This window comes from Castanea sativa, chromosome 3, assembly GCF_040712315.1.
Source record: "Castanea sativa cultivar Marrone di Chiusa Pesio chromosome 3, ASM4071231v1".
NCBI classification, from domain to species: Eukaryota; Viridiplantae; Streptophyta; class Magnoliopsida; order Fagales; family Fagaceae; genus Castanea; species Castanea sativa.
The window spans coordinates 38,258,098-38,275,774 of record NC_134015.1 but is presented as its reverse complement, the minus strand read 5'-3'; the positions used below and the strand labels follow the sequence as shown (position 1 = coordinate 38,275,774).

General features: G+C 34.8%; 1 protein-coding gene and 1 long non-coding RNA gene across 4 annotated transcripts; one reads left to right on the top strand and one right to left on the bottom strand.

Annotated features, from left to right (window-relative positions):
• The first annotated feature begins 2,899 nt into the window (after positions 1–2,899).
• Positions 2,900–11,990, top strand: LOC142627386 (pyruvate dehydrogenase E1 component subunit beta-1, mitochondrial). 2 transcript variants are annotated; one of them, XM_075801231.1, is made up of 16 exons: positions 2,900–3,092; positions 3,294–3,364; positions 3,506–3,559; positions 4,148–4,228; positions 4,318–4,344; positions 4,458–4,520; positions 4,661–4,747; positions 5,403–5,528; positions 5,709–5,842; positions 5,927–5,999; positions 6,111–6,176; positions 6,845–6,883; positions 6,963–7,087; positions 7,177–7,291; positions 11,324–11,429; positions 11,581–11,990. In XM_075801231.1, the coding sequence occupies exons 2-15, from the start codon at positions 3,314–3,316 to the stop codon at positions 11,390–11,392; spliced, it is 1,110 nt and encodes a 369-aa protein (XP_075657346.1). In that variant the 5' UTR covers positions 2,900–3,092; positions 3,294–3,313; the 3' UTR covers positions 11,393–11,429; positions 11,581–11,990. The 2 variants fall into 2 exon arrangements, with proteins under 2 accessions (XP_075657346.1, XP_075657347.1); XM_075801232.1 differs by having other exon boundaries at positions 3,079–3,163.
• Positions 11,991–13,278: 1,288 nt separating this feature from the next.
• On the bottom strand, positions 13,279–15,688 carry LOC142629691 (uncharacterized). Of its 2 annotated transcripts, XR_012843096.1 has the most exons (5): positions 14,630–15,688; positions 14,469–14,525; positions 14,061–14,175; positions 13,836–13,988; positions 13,279–13,642 (listed from the first exon to the last, which is right to left on the bottom strand). It is a non-coding gene; the product is annotated as an uncharacterized LOC142629691 (long non-coding RNA). The 2 variants fall into 2 exon arrangements; XR_012843095.1 differs by having other exon boundaries at positions 14,469–15,684.
• Between the last annotated feature and the right edge of the window lie 1,989 nt (positions 15,689–17,677).

Genomic DNA, 17,677 nt, shown 5'->3' with positions numbered 1-17,677 from the left:
TCTTTCTTCTTCATTTTGGTTGATCGGGTGGTTGAAAAATGATATAGGTGCTAGGACAATAATGCACTTATGCACATAGCAAGTCCTTCATGTAGGGGTGTGTGCGGGTCGAATTGGACGGGTAAATGCCAATATTTCTATCCAATCTGCCACTAGCAGGTTAGAAAAATTTCAATCTGCTACCAACCCACCAAAGTTAAAATCCAGTGGATTGGTTACAAATTTTGGTGGTTTCAACTCGGTGGGTTAGGCGGGTTGCCATTACCAACATTTAAAAAAAAAATTATCGCAAACTACAATTTTTTATTGAATAATTTCAAAATATAACTAATGCACAAAAAAAAAAAAAAAAAAAACTAAAGGTAGATTTCATTGAATAATCTCAATTCTAACATAAATATAGGGTCAATGAAAAAGAGATACATCATCTCTAGCAAAAGTAGGCTCTGCCTTACAACTTAGGAAAATTAAATCAACAAACTCAAAGTTTTAACATTTCCAAAGTCACATCAAGGATTAAAAAAAAAATTAGACAAAGACAAAGAATTAGATGAACTGTATTCTCATGTAATATATAACATATTTAACTTGGATATACAATGAACTACTTGAATATACAATGAACCTGCTTGACAAAATGACTTTACTTGTAATATTATAACACATTTAATAATATATAAATGGATCAAATGACATATACTGAAATAAAAAAGTCAAAAAATATTTAAACAATAGAAGACAATAACGCAATTACATACATTTGTGATTGTCGGTGAAGAATTGAAATGATAAGAAATAGGCTACAAGAAGGTTAAAGAAGAAGGAGGAAGGGAAAGACAATAGCTGAAGGTGAAAGCCAAAAGTAAAAGGTGAGAAGAAAAAGTGAGAGCTAAAGCCACAAAGTGTATAATGTATATACGGCTGAAGTAAATGGGATGGGTGGTAGGTAGAGGTGTTTATGGTTTCAATGTTGACTTTTTAGATTTTGTTTAAGAAATTTTTTGAAGGCTAGTTTTGTTTAGGGAATTGATTATTGATTAGTTATAAAAATTTATTAGGTGAATTGTATAACTTTAAATACTTAACAATCTGAACTATATATATATATATATATATATATATATATATATATATATATATATATATTATGTATGTATAATTAAGCGGGCAGGTCAGTTTGTAGCGGGTTGTCAATTTTTCAATCCATAATCCAATCCAATCTACAATTTTGGGGGTCTAACCCGCCCAACCCAAACCGCCTAACTTAATGACCCGCATGGGGCGGGTGGGTCGGGTGCGGGTCGGGCGGGTTGGCGGGTTAAGTGGATATTTTGCACACCCCTATAGTTTCATGTGTGTAAAGAACTTATGCAACTTTTTTTTTTATTATTTTTATTGAGAAACAACTTATATAATTGAATATCAAGGATTCATGTAATTTATTGGTTGTATATTATATTTTGTGATTCAATAGTTTTTACATCAAAATAAATATCCCTACCCTTAGTCAATACTGATTACAATTTTATGTGATACATGTATACGAGTGCTAAACTAATAACATATATCTATACTATTCATCAAATATATATATATATATATATATATATAGACACACACTACTACTACTTAAGGGGCTTTTCTTGTTTGAGATCTTTATTTTTTTTGTTTAAAAATGGCCCTACATCCCTATGTATAAGTAGAAACAATGCTAAAGGACAATCCGATAAAAATATAACTCTAACTCTACTAAAACATTACCTAAAAAATAGATTCGTAAAATAAAAATTATATATATAAAATAAAAACATAAGTTTTTTTTTTGCTACAAAAAAAGCCTTGCGGCACTTGCTAGTTTTTGTTAAATATTATTAAAAAAAAAATTTATGTGGTTGTAAGCTGCCAAACAACGTCAAGAAAGATGCTTTGAACAGTGGATTAGAATAAAGAGATCGACTTTTGCATGAAAGCATTCCCATCCCTGTATTGGAAAACATATGCATTTTGCATCCTAAAACACTACGTTATTTATTTTACATTCCTTCCTAACAATATATCTACATCCTATTTCAATTTTATATCTTATCACCTTAAAATAATACTAGCATCATTATACGTGCTTTGAGCGTGTGATAAAGTTTTTTTTTTTTAAAAAAAAAATTTAGTGTCATAATTTTTCTTTTATATCAATTTGGAGTTTATACATTTGTTTATTAATATCATGCATTTGTAAACTACTGATACATCCAGAAATGTCATGATGCTAGCTTAAAAAAAATGAACACTAAAATGACATCAAAATTATATGTTCCTAAGTAGATTTGTTCATTTTTTGGAGCCTCGTGACACTTTCGAGTTTTGACTGTGTCAGTTGTATGTAAATGTGTGATATTAACCGACAAATGTGTAAACCCTAAATTGATATAAAAGAAAAATTATTACACTAGGAAAAAAAAGAGCCTCATCACAAATAAATAATCTTATTTAAAAAGTTATATAACTAAAATTACAAATAAATGATGTTTTCAATCGACACATAGTGAGTTAAAGAAAAATATTTCCAAACATATTGAAATCCAAACTTTTTTCATATATCTAAAAAAAAAAAAAAATTGCTGCATGTTCATTACTTTCTTTCTGTCTCGCACTCTCAGGCAAAGCAGTGGGGACCCTCCCGCAACCCACACCAAATGATCCTAACCCTTGGTTTCGTTTCGCTTTTGCAATCAAACCTCACCCAGCCACTTGTTCGGCACACCACAGCACAACAAAACCTAACCACATCCTATCAAGCCTATCGCTGTCACATCATAACAAAAACAAAATTGTATTTTGTACTCTCCTCTTTCGCCGCACTATATTATTATAATCTAATATAGATATTTATTCCACTCAAAAAAAAAAAAAAAAAATCAACGGAAAAAAAAAAAATATACATGGTCTTAAAAAAGAAAAAGAAAAAAGATATACTACTATCTATTAGTCTATTACCATTAGTAGACTAAAGTGAAAAAGCCTTGTTTGGCTGCCTTCATTTTCATTTTCTACATCGAGCGTCTTAAGATCGGATCCAACACCATACTTATTCCAAGGTCATTACTTTTTATATTTTTATATTATTTTTTTTCCTCAAACCCAAAATCTCAATCTCTGAAATTTGAAGGTTTTTCATTTCTTTCCTTCTGTCATTCATTTTTGTTGTTGTTGTTGTTAATAAATGTCGAGTAGCACTGTGATTCACTCATTGATTTGCTAGGATCTGATTTGTGATTTTTCGATTTGGTTGATTTTAGAGCAATATTTAGAGACAAAGATGTTGGGGATTATAAGGCAAAAAGTCGGTGCCGGAGGCGCTTCTCTTCTGGTACGCCTTATCGAATCATTAATTAGCTGTTTATGTGTTTTTGTTGTGAAATAAAAAATGAAAATGAAATCTTTGTTTTCGTATAGTTGTTTTGTTTGTAATTAGCTTGGATTTGATTAATTGTAATGCTGGTTTGTACAGAGGACACGTTCTGCCGTGTCGGCATTGAGAAGCTACTCATCAGCAGGAAAAGAGGTAATGGTGGATTTTGTGTCAATTCTATGCTTTTCGGTTGGCTTTATTAGACTACTTTTAGTACTCCTTGTTTGTTTGTGTTTTGGTTTTTTTTTTTTTTTTATACCAGAGCTGAGCTTATATTATATTATGTATATGTATGATGTTTAAGCATGTCTCAACTTTTTTCCCGGGAGGCTGGGATATGATTGAAATTCTTTGATGGGGGACCTTGTAAAAAAACAAAAGGGTAAGAATTTGTAAGAAAAAAAAAGGGTTGTAGCCAGAACATAAAGCTCCCACTTTTGCGGGGCTTGGGATAGTTGATTGGTAGGAAGTCTTACACCCTTTTTGTTTTTTTTTGTTGTTGTTGGAGAAGCTGATTCTGGGACTTGAATTCGTGACTTGGCATCGCACCAAGACCCGACCTTTAGGAACCTGAAAACCTTTCATTTTTGGTGAAGTAGTAATATGAATAGCTTCCAAAATTCTGGGACTGAGGCTTGATTGTTGTCATAGTAATTTGAAAAGCTCTCTCTTTTGCTTGGATAAAGGATTAGTCTTTACAAACTTACTGAATTTTACTTTTGAAATGATAATTGTGTACAGATGACAGTGAGAGATGCTCTAAATTCTGCGCTTGATGAGGAAATGTCTGCTGATCCGAAAGTGTTTTTGATGGGTGAAGAGGTGAGGATATATGGAAAGAAATTACTAGTATATCCTAAACTTGATGTTCTTTCTTTACTTATGTTCCCCCTTATTTTTTGGGAGTGCAGGTTGGTGAATATCAAGGTGCATACAAGGTTAGACTTTATCAATTGAAGAGATGAATTCGCAGATTTCTATTGCCTTTTAAAGGCTAATTTGATTTTATACACTTGTCTATAAATCGGGCCTTAATCTTTGTTTTGTGTAGATATCCAAAGGGCTTTTGGAAAAGTATGGTCCCGAGAGGGTTCTTGATACACCAATCACTGAGGTTATATCTATTACTTGAGCTGCTCATACCATTCCTTGATTCTTTGATTGCTTCTGTGGTTGGTCAAGTAGATTAGAATTCTTGTTTATATTCTATGGTAACAGTTGGCTCATTGCATTTTTGTGTTAAACGTTTTGCAGGCTGGGTTTACTGGGATTGGAGTTGGTGCTGCTTACCATGGTCTGCGGCCTGTTGTTGAGTTCATGACATTTAACTTTTCTATGCAGGTTAGAGGTTTCCTATTTGTATACAATATTCTGAAACCTTATGCTAAGAGATATACTGATGTCAGAATTATGGTTGATATCGATCTGAATGGTCTAGTTTGGATGGGTTATGAATGCTTATTAGGTGTTTGTTTTAAATATGGATTTTGTGTTGTATGGTGCTGTTTCAATTGATTTAATCCTTCAACTACCTTCCAAAACCCTATAATAGCATCTTTATCTATTCAAGTATCAAGTAGAGTTCAAAGTATTTAAAGCCATTTAGGCCTTTTTTTTTTCCAAAGAAGATAATATCAGGATAATGTAGTTTCTGAATTCTCTGTTTCCCTCTCTCTCTCTCTCTCTCTCTCTCTCACTCTCACACACACACACACACACACACACACACACACAGAAGTCATTTGTTAGTTGAATTGAAGGATATTGTGGATTGCCTCCTGTGGTAATTCAAAATTGCTGATAAATTTATACACAATTTTTCGTTCATTTATTTATGGTGCATTCTCTAGTTTATAGGTAACTTAAAGAGTTCATTCTTTGATTTTTTTGTATTATTTCTACGGTGTTGTACCTGTTTGTCTCTTCTAAATATTATAATTCTTTTTCTTTTTCTTTTTTTCCTTTACTGAGTATCAGTTCTTGCTTTGGTTGGCAGGCAATTGATCACATCATTAATTCTGCTGCAAAATCAAACTATATGTCTGCAGGCCAGATATCTGTTCCTATAGTTTTCAGAGGGCCTAATGGTGCTGCTGCTGGTGTTGGTGCCCAGCACTCTCATGTATGGTTCCTCAGGCTTTATTTTTGTACCCAGTTCTTTTTTGTTACCTGCTCTTCTTCTGTGTGATGCCCTTCCAATTTGGTCCTGGTTCTGTCCCGTATGACACAGCATGTTCAGATTTCATTTCACAGTATTAGAAAAACAAACATTTGGCAATGCTCTATGTATTTTTATATGCAGTGTTATGCATCGTGGTATGCCTCCTGCCCTGGGTTGAAAGTGTTAACTCCATACTCATCTGAAGATGCTCGTGGACTGCTAAAAGCTGCCATAAGAGATCCTGATCCTGTTGTTTTTCTTGAAAATGAGTTGTTGTAAGTAGATTGTGATTTTGATTTATTTGGATTGCCCATGTCGTGTTAAACATTGTTCATATTGATGGGAACTTTGTGCTTCAGATATGGTGAGTCATTCCCCGTTTCAGCTGAAGTTCTTGATTCCAGTTTTTGCTTACCAATAGGGAAAGCTAAGGTGACTTTCAGACATTATTTACAAGAATATTGTTCTTTTTTTCCCTATTATCTACCATGTTCCCTTGATACTATAATTGTTGTTCACCTTGTAATTTTCTGTTGTCCACAGATTGAGAGAGAAGGAAAGGATGTGACTATTACAGCTTTTTCAAAAATGGTGGGCTATGCTCTCAAGGTTTGTCTGCTATACTACCCCAGCTGATATTATTTTATGTAATTTTTTCTCTTGTGAGAAATAAATTGACCTGGAAGTTGTATGATGAATAGAAGATGAGAAAATGAGAGAGAAATGTGTAATGTACACCCAAAGAAGTGAAGTTAGTTGTGAAATTTTGCATTTGGTGTAATGGTTTCTACTGTTGCAAATGCATAGTAGAAACAATTCTTGGGTGTTCTGGCCCTTCTGGGTTCTAGCATCCTTTGAATTGATTATTGCTTTGTCAAGAGTCCCTATTCCTGTCCAAGATATGCAATTGTTCTGCAATTCCCTTGGATGGTTGGAGTTGATTCTGGTTGCAAGGTGTTAGTTTTTGTACCATGATGTCCCACTTCTCTTTTGAGTTTTGAGGAATGCTCTCCTTGAATTGTTGGTTTTGCGGGATCTTTTTCAACTGTTCAAATTTGCAAGTACTGAACTGTGCGTGGGAACTTTCTTTTGTTTGACTTGTGCACTATACATTGGGGATGTAATTTTTCTTATACTTTCCTCTAAAAGTTGTATCAAAATAATCTATAGGCTGTATTTAGATTTCATCTCTCTCTCTCTCTCTCTCTCTCTCTCTCTCTCTCACTCTCTGTGATTTGTGCATCCAACTGCAAATAATTGTATTGCTTTATGTTCAGGCAGCTGAGATTCTTGCAAAGGAAGGAATCAGTGCTGAGGTAAAGAATGACCACAATATTCTTACAACTAGTTCTATTTTAGTTATGGACATATTTATAATTATTCCTATCACTTTAGGTTATAAACTTGCGCACAATCCGGCCATTAGATAGATCCACAATTAATGCTTCTGTCAGGAAAACCAACAGACTCATAACAGTCGAAGAAGGTTTTCCCCAGCATGGTGTTGGAGCCGAAATCTGGTTTATCTCTTTCCACTGATATATCTACTCTTGGTGATCGGTTTTTCTGGAAACCACCAATCTTACATTGTGCTTCTTCCTTTAAACAGCACATCTGTAGTTGAGGAAAGCTTCGGTTATCTTGATGCTCCAGTTGAGAGAATTACTGGGGCTGATGTTCCTATGCCTTATGCAGCTAATCTTGAGAGATTGGCTGTCCCACAGGTCAGTTATATTCTAATTCTTTAAGCTTGATATCTATTATGAGTAATAAGTGTAGCATGATGGGTGGTTATGGGCTTAAGGTCCATACTACTAATAACACAATTTTTAGTAAGCCTGTTAGATGCAATAGCCGAGGATGCTGGATTTGTGAGATATGAGATTTTATGCCTTTGATAGTGTTTTAAGTTTAAATGTTCACAAGTTTTATTGGTTTGTGGATTAAGCATAGTTGTCAATATTGTACAATATGTGATATGTATCATATCATGTACAAAAATTTTTGTATTGTCAGGGTGTATTGTAAGTGCTCATGAATCTGATACTTTGATAGTGTTTTAAGTTTAAATGTTCACAAGTTTTTATTGGTTTGTGGGTATAAAGCATAGTTGTCAGTAACGTACAATATGCGATGTGTATCATATTGTGTACAAAAAGGTTTTGTATCATCAGGGCGTATTGTAAGTGCTCATGAATCGTTTGATACATAAGCATGTATTGTATGAATCGTATCGTATCATTGAATCATATGTATCGTATGATACATAGACATGTGGGTTTAAAATAAGTTTTTTGTTTGTTTGTTTAAAATTTGTTATTTTATTTGATTTAAACAGCTTGTTATACTTTTTTTCAACTCAAAATTATTGGGATACTTAATTGAGTCCAATAAAATAACATGTCCGTTAGTTTTTTTTTTTTCCCTCCTATATCTCCTACAAAATTTGTACCATATGATTGAAACTTCACTTTTATGTTTGCAAATTTATTTTCTATGCTGATACAGCACAAATAGGAAATAGGAAATAGGAGATAAAAAGAGGAACTAAAGTAACAACAGAACAAACCCTAGGGTTCACCACCTAGAATCTGCTTGCAAACCTTAGCCATCACCACCTAAGGGCGTTTGGCATCACCACCAAATAGAGAAAACAAGGGAGGAGAGGAGACGTTTCTGAACTCATAATAATAATTAATCTTATTCAAATTCATCTGTCTTTCACCACTACCGGAGTACTAGTTAAATAGGGTTTAGGAGATTACACCAATATGGAAAACATCTAATTTAAATCCATAAAAGCCTTCAACATTAATAACCAAATTCAAAAACAATATTAATTGCAAATTAAAACATAAAATCTTGGTTTCTTGCAACATACTCCTCTGGTCGGAGAAAACTCGACCTCAAGTTTTAAAGTGAAGTAGGATTAGAACTCCAGCATGTAGTACTTGCCTCAATGCAATAGTCACTTTTGGAAGCACTAGAATAACAAAGCTTTGCATTCCATCACATCAGTAAACTTTCCTGGGATGACAAAATCAATGTTGAATCAAAATATTATCTTGAACCATAGGAAGCACCAAGGTATCCACTTTCTCTACTTTAGCAAACTGTTTGTCGTCATGCACTATGAAAGGTTGATCAGAAGCAAATCCATCAACTTCCACATCATGTGCACCCTCTAATGTTACACTTCTTTATGGAACCTTCTCTTCATCAAGGATAATGGAATCATCCTTTTCAACAATGGGCAATGTATCTGACACTTCAATAGGTTGAATTAAATCTGCTACACATGGTTCAGATATTTCACCTTGTTGTTTAGGCTCCTTAGTAGGTTCTTCTTGTCATATAGGTGAGGCAATCTCCGTTGCCACTAAGGGCTTGTGGTGAGCGTGTAAAGTATCAAACCCAACTTCAGGTTTCTTGAGCATTGCAAAATAATCTTGAACTAGTTTCATGAGATTCTCAAGTGTGTTCTATTACAGTATATTTGTGTTTTGCTTCTGTGAATTTGTGTTTTACTTCAATGGAAGATAGCATTGGAGTGAACTTAGGACCAGATTTTGAACAAAATTTCACCTTGGGCTTAGGACCAGATTTTGAATGAAAAGTCACATTAGGCTTTGGACTAGAAATTGTTCTAACTTTTATCTCATCTTCAAATTGAGATACATGGCCAGGTGCAGGTCTATCCCATTGATTGAGATTGTTATCCCTTATTTGTCTCTTTTTTTGATAAGGTGGGGGAACATATTTCTCTCTCTGTTTCTCATAGGATGGAGGAATGTATTTCTCTCTTGTTTGCTCATAGGATGGGGAAACATCTCTCTCTCCTTTGCTCATAGGATGGGGGAATATATCTCTCAATGAGTATTTCCTTTATTTCTTCCCAATCAGTTATGGGAGGCTTACCCTTTCAACATCTTGCCAATGATCCCTAGCTCTACTTATCAATTTCATTTTGGCAAACCTAGCCCTTCTCACATATGACAAACCTATTTGTCCAAAAAACTCATCTATCTCATATAACCACTCGGTGAAGAACCACCATCAAAACTAGGTGCCTCTAAAATCACCATTGTGCACTAGTATAATATTCAACCAAAATTGCTTGGATTTGCTTACCTGGACTGCAAGCTGGCTGAAGCGCACAAGTAGGCTGCCAACCTTTCTGTTGGTGCATGGGTTGCTAAGTGAAAACAGGAGTTTCATGTCTGTGGGCTGTGGGGCAAATATAACATAAGAGCCCAAGTACTTGGATGGACTGGCACAACACTGCTCATGATTTTTTTTTCTTTCTGTTTTTAAATGAAGTGAAAATACAAATAGCAGAAGTACATAACTGAAACTCAAAATCTAAAACTGACACAAAAGGGGATAAAAACATTTGCACGATGAGAAACAGAGCTCATCGGACTGTGGGTCACCATGAGGAGGTCTTTAACCGACGCCAGAGATACGATGGCCAGTGCTGGTGCAAGGCTGTGCTGGGTTCAAATCGTCCTCAGAGGCGTGGCTGGGGAGTAATGTCGGGCTGTAGTACATCTAGGCCACTGACTTGATGGGTATTTCGATGGTGGTCAGTTTTGGCGGTGGTCAGAGTATGTGGGTTGGGCTTGTTTCTGAAAGGTGGTTTCTTTTGGGTCAGTTGTGGTGGATATGGTGATTAGGGGTGTCAGAAGTTTTGGCTTTGATTGATGGTTTGTGGTATGAAATTTTCTGGTGGGTTTTTCTGATGGGTGCTGGCAAGACAAGGTTCTCTTGGCCGTGCAGATATTGGATCGAGTTTATGCTCTGATACCAAGTTGATGCAGCACAAATAGGAAATAGGAGATAAAAGAGAAACAAAAGTAACAGAACAAACCTAAGGCTTCACCACCTAGAATCTGCCTACAAGCCTTAGGCATCATCACCTATGGGCATTTGGCATCACCACCAAACTGAGAAAACAAGGGAGGAGAGGACATATTTCTCAACTCATAATAATTAATCTTATTCAAATTCATTTGTTTTTCAGCATTACAGGAGTACTAGTTAAATAGGGTTTAGGAGATTACACCAACATGGAAAACATCTAATTTAAATCCCTAAAAACCCTCAACATTAATAACCAAATTCAAAAAAAAAAAAAAAATTGCAAGTTAAAACATAAAATCTTGGTTTCCTGCAACATATGCTATGAAATGTATTAATGAAAATATATTAATTTTATTTTGTTATTATTGTTATAAGTCTAAGAAGCTAGAATGCCAAGAAGAAAAAAAAAATTATTAGAATAAAAGAATAAGAAAAGAGATAGTAAATGTTGATGATGATGAAGAAAATGTCAATGAGGAAATAATTTTGCAAGATGATGAACATGATGATAACATAGACTTATTAGATGAAGTTGATTAGGCAATATGATGAAAAGAAATTACCATGTATTCTCACTTATGAGTTTAATCAATTTGAACGTGTATGTTATAAACATATATAAATTTGATTTATTTAGTTAACTTTGTTAAATATTATTACATAAGTAGTGATTATTTAATAAATACAACTTTTATATATTTTGAATTTATAATAAATACAACTTTTATGTGTATATCTATGATTTTTTTTAGGTGTTTGTGTATCTTATGATACATGATATAGAAAATAAACACTCAATTTACAAGACAATTTACGTTTTGACAACTATGGGTATAAGTACTAACTATGATTGTGCACTAATTTTTTTTTTTCTCGGTTTATGGGTTTTGCAGGTTGAAGACATTGTTCGTGCTGCAAAGAGAGCATGCTACAGATCTGTACCATTGGCTGCGGCTGCTTAATTCAACCAATCCCATCCAGAAACTTTTCCAAATCCAGGTGATAGTTCTATTGGTTGCTGCTTGTGTATAATACTAGCTTTGAGGTTTAGAAGTTCTCTCATCAAAGATGAGTTTCATAGTTCATTAGATGACTTGGTGTTTAGTTTAGAAAGCTTCTGATTAGCATGAATGCTTGCTGAATTTTTCAGGGGATATAGAGAGTGTACATTTTTTCATTTCTCATAGCAGGGGAAGAAGCTACGTTGCTGAAATAACTTGGAGAAAATTGACACAAAGGCGGGAAATTTTGTGACTTGTCATTTTAATTTGGCAGTGGACGTGGAACCCATTATGATAAAGGAAAAAAAAAACCATATTTCAAAGGTTTAAAAAAAAAAAAAAAAAAAAAATTCAATTTCCATCCAATACATTGCTTTCTTGCAACGCCTCTTGTACTGTTTAAGCGTTGGTCTTCTGATCATTGTTTGTTTAATTTGGTAACTCTCTGGCTGGAATGATCATATATATGTTCATGCGCCCCTTAGCCTTAGGGATGTTAGATGCATGGATTATCAGTGGGGCGTTAAAGAAAAAACAATAAAGTTTGGAGTTTTTGCAATCTTTATTCTTGATGATGTTTACTAGTCAGTCATATTAAGTTCAAGGTTACCATTTCTATGAGCATATTATGGTAGGCAACACACTTAACTACGTCTCAGAGCCTAATGAACCTTCTTTGTTAGGCAAAGAATCAAATATCATGTGAAATGCCTAGGTTAACATTTTCTGTCTTAAACCAAAAAAAAAAAAAATTTCATGTGCAATTGCAATAATTGGTGGTACGGGATTTATGTTTTTGTAATCTATAACGATCTTCTGTTCTTAAAGATTGTCGAGCGCTGCATATTGCTTATGATTCATTTCGTAGAGATGTGATCTTTTTAATACCGATGGTTTAGGAAGTCTAAATTTCTAACAAGTAAGATGCTTAAAATCTGTATTGAATGCTTAATATCGAATGAAATATGCTTAAAATCTGTATATCCAATATTTCAAGCGCAAAATAAAGATTAACTGATGTACGGTAAGTAGAACCAAAAGATTATGGTACAAGCAATGGAACCACCGACGAAGACCAAGCTATATTTCTGCGCAGTCATTGTCGGAATAGCCCTTAAAAGTTTTATCTTTATCGGAATGGCCCTAAAAAGTTTTTAAGTGATTGATCTGACCTCCCTTGCTCAAGACATCCAACAAGTATACTTATACCATAAACTGGCCCGGGAAACAATTAGACATAAATATTTCTTTGGATTTTTGGACTTCGTTGTTGCCATGAATAGTAAAGGTTAATTTTGATGTGGCTGTGAGAAAATTCCTCAATGTGACTGGATATGGTGTGTGGAGATCATAATGTGGAGGTGGTGTTGGTTTCTAGTTTCGACTAAGAAGATGTGGGCTGGAGCTAAATTGCAATCATTGTGGTCCAAGTTTTGAAAGATGAGGATTTTCCCTTCTAGATGGGGATGCTCTAAATGTAATGGAAAGCATCTCTTGTTCTAAGCTACTAACTCCCTTGCCCACTTCATTGTTGGGTGGGCATTTTAGGAGGGAAGGATTCCCATCCCACCATTCCAAGCTTTTTTTTAGCTCTCTTCTTTAGGATATTATTTTTCTTCTCCCTTTTTTTCATTTTATTAATAATATCTTTTTCATAATTCAAGAAAAAAAGAAGAAGAAGAAGATAAGATTCTAAAACGAAGAGATTATTTTTTAGCTGTTTAGCCTTCCAGTTCCTGGTGAGGTGGTGAAAATGTATGGGTTTTACCCAGGAATACTATATCATTCACAAGACAATATCCTTGATTCTGCCTACTTAATTAGTTTTCTGTTGCTAATACAAAATGTTTTGTAATTTGTTGAAGTCAGTCTTTTGTTACAAGAGTTCAAGCAAGGCAGTAACATGAAGAACACATCATAAGCTTTATGAAGCTTCAGTTGCACCTGACAAATTCTGGCTATGAATGAAGTTTATGGACCAAGAAGTACATTGATGTGAAGATCCCTATTCTAAGAATAAACTATAAAAATATTGTACATAGTGTACAAAACTCTCACTTTTGCGGAGTCTGAAAGAGGTTATTGGTAGGTAACCTTACCCCCTAACTTTTTTTTTAGGCAGATTTGCATACTTGAATCCATGACATGCTGTTTTGGGTGGAAGATAGTTGCAATCGCACCAAGAAGTACATTGGTTTGAAGATCCCTTTCCTAGGGATCAATGAATAAACACAAGTGATATATACCATACTCGAATCCATGACATGCTGTAGGTGATAAAATGTAAACATATATTCATGCACATTTGAAGGGATTCTAGAACACTATATTTTAAGGTTTATATTCTTATATTTTGTGTGAATAGGCTGAAGGAAAAATGGGACATGAACGCAAAGAAACTCACCTTCAACAAGAGCTTCTGCTGCTTGTACTAAGAAAGACCGAACTCTTCGGCCGCCCTCAGGAGCAAGGCCCAAGAAATTAAAGCCCGCAAGTTCCAAGGCTTTTGTCCCATCGATCTGATGTAAGGAAGTCCATTCGCAAGCTCAACTTCACCCTGTCTCCATAAATATAAGCTTGTTATTATAAGGACATTACAAATGGAAGGACAATATTGTCCAAATCTAACCTTGATCCTTTCGTGGTCTTGGTTCAAGGGATCAAAAGAATAGTCAAGCACCACTCATAAGCATCAAGACATTGGTCAGGCTTTAACACTTGTATATCCCCTTGTAACAATCAACCTGCTTCATTCACAAAACAGAGAACAAAGAAAGTTAAATGTTAAAAAAGAAGATGAAAAAGATGAACAACTTGATGAGCAGACCAGCAAAGGCAGTCCAACTCCAGTCAGCAACTAGTATTAGTGTCATATTAGAGGTAGCAGTTATTTTGAGCAAACCAAACCAATGAAATCATAGTAGAAAGCACTTAAAAAAAATTATCATTCTGGTGAAAAGTAAAAATTGATCCAGCCCCAGCACAAGAAGGAAAGCAAAAGTAAAAATGCATCTTCATTAGATAAAACATATCCAGCCTTAACATAGTTGCAGGTCTCATCCACTCGTGAGAAATTTATTTCCTGTAAGGTTACCTTTCCAAGCAGTACTTGACAAAAGAAAAACATGACTCGAACTATTCACATGTTTGAAAAAAATAGGAAAAATAGAATAGACAAGAAGAAGAAGTTTCGTATACCTTTCCTCTTGTTAGTTATTTGCTATTCATTGTTGTTTATTCCCGTAATTGACATACCACTACACGAAGTTATAAACCTCAATTCTGCCTCCTGGAATTCACAAAGCTTAGCAAACAAACAAAACAGAAAACAAAACATACCCAGTATTTTCGAATAATTTTTTTAATATAAGAGATGCGTCAAAGGCCATTGGCTACAAGGTGCTTCCTAGACAGGTTAGATAAAATCAGTTCTGGAATAAAACAACAGAGACCAAGACCTTGGTTTTTCATGTTTTTCTTTCTTCAACTTCTTGATTGCTAAGCCTGATACTACACATAAAATCACTCATAAAACTTAGACTCCTTGATGGGGAGGCCAAGATGCAAAGACAACAAAAAGGTTGTGCACACACCAAACATTGCATCCACAATCTGCTCCTGATGGAAAATTTAACAGGTATTCCAGATGACAATTAGGAAAAAAAACTTAGTGCTTAAAATTTGTATTTTAATGCTCCAAGATAGAGCTTTTATTGTTCTTGTTCCCTCTTCCGTACCAAAAAGCGTTCTCTTGCTGCAGCCAGGGCATCTCTACTTCTCTTATGATAGTCATGCTTTGGCTGTTCTGTTGATTGTGAACTTTTTATAACTGGCTTTGCATCTGAGGATATGAAGCTTCTCTTTGGCAAAATGGGACTTTCACCTTGATGTTTATCTTCCATGCCTGAACCTCCGAAGGTGAATATAATGCATCTGGTGACTGACCCTTATCTGATGTATCACCAGAGCGTTTTAATTTAAGCTTCTCTAGCTCCCTTGACTAGGCCTGTTTCTCTGGCTTCTTTGACTTAACCTGCGTCTCTGGTTTCTTCATCTCAATATCTTTTGCACCGAAAGCAACTTCTTCTTCTTCTTCTTCTTTTTTTCCCCAATTTTGAAGTAAAAAATCACTCTACTCACTCTTCTTTGTAACCTTTAAACAACAACGCAAATATAAATGATTAATAAGGATTCAAAGCATTTAAGAAATACCTAAAGAAAATGCCAATGTGCAGTAAACAGGATAAAAAAGAATTAGTATAGAACACAAGAGCATGCAAGAAATAATGCATAATCTAAAGTTCTAAACTGGCAATTTTCAGTTGAACCATAGAACACATGTAAAGTAACATAAAGCAAGTGTAGATTGGGAAAATTCTCGACCTATCACAAGCTGACACATCATACTACCAAGTCCACAAAATACAATCAATTACAAAACGCCACGTACTGCTGCTAGGTTTTGCCATCACTATTTAGATTCCAATAGAAATTTGCCAAGTATAAAAAATAATGGCATGAAACTGCATCAGCATGCGTAAGCGATGACATAAGCAATCCAGCACGTGTAAGCGATGACATAAGTGGACCAATCCAGCTGTGACAAGTGTCACCAATCAGACTCCGCCACATGTCGCTCACCTAGCCCTAAACTCCTATAAATAGAAGCATTCCTAAGACATTTAGGAGGACACACAGAGAGAAGGAAGAAGATATCTTGAGTTCAAAAATCCAGAAGCTCTGCCAGGATCAAACCCCAAAGCCTCCAAGAACTTCAACCTTGAATACAAACAACATTCGAAGCAAAATCATCCAAACTACTCGTCCAGATCTCAAAGTTCACTGGAATCAAGCTCAAAAGCCTCCAAAAACCCCAACAAACCACAAATTGGTGAAGCTCTACGGATTCAAGCCTCCAAAACCCCGAAGAATTTCTACCACAAACCTTCAAACACGAAGAACACACGAAGAACACGAAGAACAAAGAATTTCTAACAAGCTCATAGCCAGAGATTCATTGTAATTCTGTTTCAAAGATCTTCGATCCATTTCTCAGCCAAATTGAAGAATATCTTATGTTCAAATCAAAATCACATTACCACAATTCCAATCAATAAATCTTTCAAGGAGATCGAATAAGAGGATCACTCTTTTATAATTACAGAGAATTGTACTACACATTTATCAATACAAATTCGTATTTGTGAAACTATTTTACTTGTTTGATTTATTTCGAACTAAGAAATTTAGTCGTCTAAAGCAAGAACCATGATAAGTTAATCACCAGTTGAGTAAGATCAAAACATGACCAGGCAAAAGTTAGACATACATCCTCCTTGGCGTTCACGAAACCCTCTTCCACCATCCATTTCTTCTGCTCTTCAAGTTTCTGTTTGTAAGCACTTGTCACAAATCCGTCCTTGTCTGCATAGAGTTGGTCATCTTTGCTTCTCTATTTAGCAATTTTTCTCTCATACACTACCTCACGATATTGCTCTTGTTCTTTTGTTTTTTCTTTCAATAGCTGAATATATCCTGGCTGCAACATAAACAAGCACGCTGATTAATTACAAACACTATTTAACCAAATCTATGAAAACACAAACAAAAGTAAAAATTGATGCTCCAATTTCTTATCATATAATTAATTTTATTCAAGTGAAAAATCCTGGAAAAAATTTCAAGATTGCCAATGAAGTTTCTTTGCATCACCAACCATTATGAGAGTTCTTAGTCAATATAATAGATAATCACTTTTGATCTAGCAAATTGTTTTTTTTTCTTTATCATTTGTTTGTTTATTTTAAATAGGTATGCAATTATTGTGAAGCAATTTATTGATAATGACATTATGTCTTGGACTTTTTGAGGTTAAAAAGAAATTTGGTCAATCCTTAGTCCAAACCACTAGTGAGTGAAATATTGAGGGAGATATGATTGATACCCAAACTATGACATTGTGGCTGCTGCCCAACCTATGTGATTAGTGATATCACGAAGTTAAATGGGTATTGGTCATTAGTGACCCTGTGAAGTCATTTTCATTTTATTATGCGTTTTGCTCTATCTTTCTAAGGAGATTAATGATGAGTCCATCGCTGTAAAGTAAGAAAATTCTAAGTTGCAAAGTGATTGAGGATGAGCTTTAAGCTCTTGATGGATCCATAATCCCATCTGTTGGGATGGGGTGTTAATTACAAGCACTCCTAATTAATGCTCCCTATGTAAGAGTGTAAGTGGTGTTGC

Excerpts from the sequence above, each read along its gene's own strand:
- LOC142627386 (XM_075801231.1), top strand. The coding sequence starts at position 3,314 with ATGTTGGGGATTATAAGGCAAAAAGTCGGTGCCGGAGGCGCTTCTCTT. Across the intron at positions 3,560-4,147 it reads ACTCATCAGCAGGAAAAGAG|ATGACAGTGAGAGATGCTCT; the intron begins GTAATGGTGGAT and ends AATTGTGTACAG. Across the intron at positions 7,088-7,176 it reads GGTGTTGGAGCCGAAATCTG|CACATCTGTAGTTGAGGAAA; the intron begins GTTTATCTCTTT and ends TCCTTTAAACAG.